Source organism: Cariama cristata, unplaced genomic scaffold (genome assembly GCF_000690535.1).
Source record: "Cariama cristata isolate BGI_N322 unplaced genomic scaffold, ASM69053v1 scaffold25970, whole genome shotgun sequence".
NCBI classification, from domain to species: Eukaryota; Metazoa; Chordata; class Aves; order Cariamiformes; family Cariamidae; genus Cariama; species Cariama cristata.
This window is the reverse complement of record NW_009593399.1, coordinates 31,989-38,216: the sequence shown is the minus strand read 5'-3', so window position 1 is coordinate 38,216 and position 6,228 is coordinate 31,989. Positions and strand designations below refer to the sequence as shown.

At 35.2% G+C, this 6,228-nt stretch overlaps 1 protein-coding gene across 1 annotated transcript in view; it reads left to right on the top strand.

The window, feature by feature from the left end:
* The window catches only part of TAPT1 (transmembrane anterior posterior transformation 1), a 43,750-nt gene extending 37,974 nt beyond the window's left edge, over nt 1-5,776 (top strand). Inside the window, exons 13-14 of the mRNA XM_009710284.1 lie at nt 2,095-2,255; nt 4,960-5,776. Coding sequence (XP_009708586.1) covers nt 2,095-2,255; nt 4,960-5,189 — 391 coding nt within the window. The 3' untranslated portion in view covers nt 5,190-5,776. The remainder of the gene's footprint in view (nt 1-2,094; nt 2,256-4,959) is intronic.
* Nucleotides 5,777-6,228: the final 452 nt, after the last annotated feature.

Here is a 6,228-nt window from a genome sequence, read left to right as displayed (position 1 = left end):
CATCTACCATTCCACTGCTGCAGCCCAGTCCTGCATTTTTCCCTGTCTCTGTGGCTTGGAGGATGGAGGGCAGGAGGGAGTAATGTTGTTAATATGAAGGATTAAATGCTGATTTTTTTGAAGGCATAGGTCGCAAGACTAAATACATTTTGGTTTATTTTGTCCTTATTGAAAAGTGAGAAGAGATTTTTACTTCTGCCATGATCTCAGATTTGGAGTGAACTGACTTCTTGCATCTTTCAAGTAATTTGTGTGCTGAACATAAATTTCAGCTTTTTATCAGATTGGTATAGCATAGATATGCGAGAAACAATGTGATAAAATCTGAAACAGTTAACTGGTCTAAGGATTGAGACTATAATGTGGAGGACATTGTATTGATACTTAACAACTGTAATACTGTAAGTTATACTATTAAAGAGTCTTGCCCAGCATATGAAACATGAGTTTTCTTTTTCTACTATTTCGAACAACTGCAAACTTACGTTGTTGTTAGAAATTGAGCCTGGAGTGAACTGGCAAAAAAGAAGAAGGAAAATTGCTAGAAACTCGTGCATAATTTTCCATGAGAAGCTGGAACTGATACTGTAAAGTGTTGATTTCTGGCCTTTTCAACTTGTGGTCTCATTAAATCAGAGTCAAATTATGCTGTAAACACCTACTCTCTCAGAACAAAAGCATGTTACGTAAGAAGTGCAGAAAAAACACCTCTAAAACTTATCAAAAATGGAGAGCTTGTCAGCTCTCAGAAACAAAATCTGTCCCAATAACCAAATAAAATTGTAGAGAATCACAGCTTTCAACTTGTACAGATGATATCTTCTTTGTGGTTGCTTGGATACTAAAATGTCAGTTTCTTCTGAGTATTGTAAGTGATCTGCTCTGCTCATTCTTCCATTTCTCTAAATTTCTTCTACAAGTAAATGTATTGCAAAAAATTCCCCTAAAAGTGCGGTGTACTTTGTTTTTGTTCGACAAGTTCTGATTACGTTAATGCAGTGAGAGATAGTGAAGCTGCTGCTGAAGTGTGCTTGGGTCACGTTATGATTAAGCAGTTAGACCCACTCCATGGATCTGTGAATGTTCACTTCAAGTCTTCTTTTTAGTCTGTTAGTGATGTACATAATAAACAGATTTTTCAGAGAGTGGAGAACGAATTTAGAGTCTGCATTGGGTTCACTTTTGTTACATGGGTTGATTTATGTAGAGAATATGTATATTCATCCTACAGAGAACAGATCACTATTTCCTTGTTGTTCTATAGCAAACCTTCACCTGCATCACCTCTGCTCTCACCTCCGGAGTGCACATTGGTCTGCGTGCCTTGTAATGCTAGTAATGGAACTTAGATTTTACAAGGCTCATTTGAGTTGTAAATCTAAAACCACTTGATGGTAGATGAGACCTTCCTGTCTTTGAATAAGAAGACAGGTATAAAAGGCACTTCAGTGATTTGCTGAAGTTTGTGCTGCAAATCAGTAATAATAGAAAAGGAATCTGCCATCAACTGGACTGTGCTATGATGCTAATGCTGTGCCGCCTCTTTGGATTTGTTGAGTTTTATGGACTGTCTTTTGTGATGTGAAAAAGCACTTCTTATGTTTAGCCTGTAATTTGTGAAAGCTAGATACTTGCTTTCTTGTGATTCAAAGTCCACCAGTGATCCTTGGCTGGGCATACTTAAGGCTACAGTTTTAACAGTAGTGCATTTAATTTGGACTTCCATTGTTGAGGACCCTTTTAGTTCTGTGTTTAAATATTTGATGTATTAAATGGCTGCTTAACTGTCCTTGTAGTACTTTTGTTAAACTATGATAAAACTTGGATGTTTTTTCTCTAGATGCCTTCTGAAAAAGGAAAAAAAAAAAAAAAAAAAAAGAAAAAAAATTAAGCATTGAACCTGAAACAAATTGTTAGGAAAAGAAAATTACCTTTTGATCTTGCTATTGAAGGGATTTAATTTGTTAGCTAATCCTTCCAAGACAGCAGTAACCATATGCAATTATTTTAATATTAATAATTGCAGTATGAATAATATGCAATTATTTTGATACACTAATGCAAATATGTAAACAAATCCTTTTATTTTTTCAGGTTAATATCTCTAAAAGTTCTTAACAGTATTGTATTGCTGGGGAAATCATGTCAATATGTAAAGGAGGCAAAAATGGAGGAGAAACTGTTCAATCCTGTCCTGACTGCTACCCCAGGGAAGCCAGCTGGCAAACAGCAAGGCATGTTTAAATCTACCCAAGGTAAGGCTAACTGCCTTCTTTTACTTTCAGCTGTAATGAAAATTGCTTTCAGGCTAAATTTAATATTAAACCAAATGTATGACACTGCTGGACAGTAACCCTGTTGCTGGACCTTAATTGTACTGTATAACAGCTGTGAACACAAGTCTGAAAATGTAATAGAATTTGTTGCTTTTAGTTCATGCATCTTCTTTTGGTTATAAATACTCATCTCTCTGGAAGATTCCCACCCTGATATGTGGAGGTGATAGAAACATCAGAGCAGTAGCACGCTTTTGTTTGAAAATTATAATCATAGAACGGTTTAGGTTGGAAGGGACCTTTAAAGATCATCTAGTCCAACCCCTTCTGCCATGTCACTGCACAAGCAAGTAAATATTTACACATCATCTCTGGTAGTGCTGAAGTTTAATAAGGAAGCAATCTATGCATTTCTTATGGAAATTAATGTAAAACATGGCACACAATAGGTTTAATTACTTGTAGTTGTCATGAACACATTAATGAAAAGCTTTATGAAATCCAAATAGGAATTTCAGCTGGTCTTTACTCATTTCATTTCAAGTCTGTGTAGTGTGGTTTTCTCATATAAATCCTCAGCATTAGCAGTTAATATATAATTGAAATGGGGCATTATTATATTCCTGTGACACATTATAGCAGGAAACAGAAACCTTCATTGTTCCAGTCAACTGAATTGAATTGTCTCTTCCTCTGAAGGGCTCAATGAGAGCCCTAGAGAACTTAACAGTGAGGCTTTTATTGTATTCTCTTTTTCTTGCCAAAGACTTGAACAGCTTGAAACATAAGGTGCTTATTAGTCGTCATAGTGTCTCGCCAGCAATAGTAGAATTAAGAATCTGTCAGTGTTTCAGTCATAAATCTCTGTATCTCACCTGTGTCAAATCACATCAGGCAGAAACTTGGCGCAGATGTTTATTTTTTAATAGCTTAAATTGATAGAGTTGCTTTAGTTTCATGAAGAAAGAATGTAATGTGAATTGGTCTGAATGTCTTTTGTATTTTATTAGACAACTATCATAATGATAATGTTTTAATTAAACATTCTAGTACTACACTTGGATATGAGACTTAATAAGTCATACTTAGATTGACCCTTAAACTTATTCACAGTAAATAAACTGTGAAGACTATTTTTAGCTGAAGAAGCAGCAATTTTACCAGGTCAGTCAACAGAAATGCTTATTTCCTCAAATGGAAAGATTTTGATTGAAAAATAGCAATCAAAAATCTTTTGCTGATTGTATTCAGAATATTCTTATCTTCCATCGGTGATGCAAAAGCTCAATTTTTAACAGTTTTTCGGATTTTTTTTGTAGCTTGTAACAGCTCTTTATTTACTAGAAACCTCAGTTATGTGAAAGAATGATTTTACCTTCCCCAGCTTCTGTGTGTTTGCATTATTACTGCTGGGCTCTGCAATATTGGTTAATCCCTGTGCCCCACTTACCAGGTTGGTTTTTTTTCAATAGTCTCTCAACCCATTTCTTACTTAGAATGAGGGTGAGGGAATTAATCTGGTCTACTTTCTATGAGCTTATAATGTAAGTCAATTTCTTTTCCTAAGAGTTCCACTTTGTCCACAAAAACAGTTTAACATTTTGAAGGATAAAATTTTATACTTGTTCTTGAAGTATGGAAGTTCTGATTATTGGTAATCATTTATAGGCTGACCAACTTTCTCTGGGAGCTGCTGGGTGAGAAATTACTTACCTTTCTAAGGAAGTTCTGCAATTAGCATTACTTGTCTCCTTTTTTTAATGCAAGTTCAGTACCTTTGACTTGCAAAAGACTGTAGGGGGTAATCCATGTACCTTCAAGTGGTAGATGGTATACTGTGAAGAGATGCGATACAGAACGAAGTTTTTGTAGTAATTTGGATAGTGCTGCCGTTCTGACAAGTAAAGTTCCCTTACACTGGTCTGCAGTACTCTCCACATTAGTCAGATTTTTTTCAGATTCCCTTAGAAACAATAACTCAGTCTTTGCGGGGAGATAGTAAATCAGAAAAATTTATTTCCTTCTCATTTGCGTGTGCATTTTAATTCTTTAAATGTTTTAACAAAATGCGGAAACGATAGATGGATATTCCTTAGAAATGTCTTAGGTTAATGGAGCCAGTGTTCAATTCCACTGAAGTAAGATGCAGGAATAAAAATAGACATCTTTAATAGAACTGCTTTAGGAGCCAGTGCTATTAAAGTATGTAGCAGTGCATGAGTCATTTATTAGCTATCCCTAGAGAAGCCAGGTTTATTGTACTTACGTAGAGGATTAGGCACATCTAGTTCCTGCTACAGAGATTCCTTTTTTCATTTCAGTAGAAAATACTTGTGTGATTCACACAATGACTCAAAAATCTTTTTGCCTAAGCCAACAAAAATGAGTATGTAAACCAAAAGAATGCAGTGTATGTCCTAACATCTGCTGCTTATGTTCTTGCTCGTTACCTGAACTTCTGTAGAATTCATTTTCTATCTTTTTACCAAATTAGAAAAGGAAATCTCTTATGGTAAAACTAAGAAGAGGTAGTGGCTTCCTCAAAGCATTCTTCTGTTGCTTCTGCTGATTTAATGCAGCACAGTAGTTGATGCAACTTTGGATGAATCTGGATGTTACAGATTCATCAGTATGTCTGTGTTAAATTCACTATTATTTTATTAATTGTCTTCTGTTCCAACAGGAATTTCCACAGATGAAAATGGATCTACATCAGTTACCAATCAACCTGTGCATCAGAAGGAGAATACGCCATCTTTACTTGTAACAAGCAATTCTGATCAATTTCTGACAACTCCTGATGGAGAAGAAAAAGATATAAGCCAAGACAGTTCAGAATTGAAACACAGGTCTTCAAAGAAAGACTTGTTGGAGATAGACAGGTTTACTATTTGTGGAAACAGAATTGACTAAGATTTATTTTTTTTTTTTAATCAATGTGCTAAGGATACTGAGCTGGTGGGACAGCAAATGCTACCAGAATGGACAATTGCCAAAAAAAGGCACATAAATATTTATTTAAAAACTTAAATTATTAATGGCAAAAAATATTAATTTCTTTCTACAAGTAACTTGGCTTGGTATCTGGTCAGGTCAAGTAAGTGATCTTTAACTCGCCTCTTGGAAAATGTGGTGGATCGTGAGTCTCTAGCGTGGTGGCAGAGCTGCAGTATCACTTTTCTGGAAAATAGACTGGGAAAAAAGCATAATCCTGTTCTGCACTATGAAACCATGCTTCCAGATCATACTACTTTTCATGAAGGTTCCTCCAGTGTAAGGATTTTCCTGGAAATGTATGACAACTTGACCGGCAGCTTGCCTTTCTAGTTACCTTGTTTTATTAAACATCTGCAAGCAGAATTCGAAACTTGTGCTTATATCAACAAACGCATAAAGCATTGGTACATGAAACAGTAAGTCAAGATAGTTACTCTTGTCAACAAAAATCTTTTCAAGATGTATCTTGCAAATCTTGTAATCAGAATAAAATTTTGCCTTTAAATGAAAGACTTAACTGCATACTATTTTATCTAAGTACTAAACACCAAGGAAAGATCACAGTAATGAAGGTTCTGCTTAACTGGGCAAATATGAAGCATATTCATTTCTCATGTTGTGTGTCCTGAAAGGCAAATTATTTATAAAATTATTTTTAAAAGCTGAGGATTTTTTGTTGCTGTAGGAAAAAAATAATAAAGGGGCGCTTCTATATGTTGAGGAAAGGCAGTGTTAACTGCAGCAAGCAGATGTTGTGTTGGAACAGTATGTATGGCAATAACGCAGCAGCAAAGAATATTAGACTGCTTTCTGGTTTAACTCTGCTAAGAATGACATCTCTGTATTAACTTGCCTGAGAACATGCCTATAAAAGCTCATACTGACAATCAAATCAGAATTAGCCATTTTAATTGATTGGTTTTAGCCAAACTTAAGTAGATGGACTAGATCTATA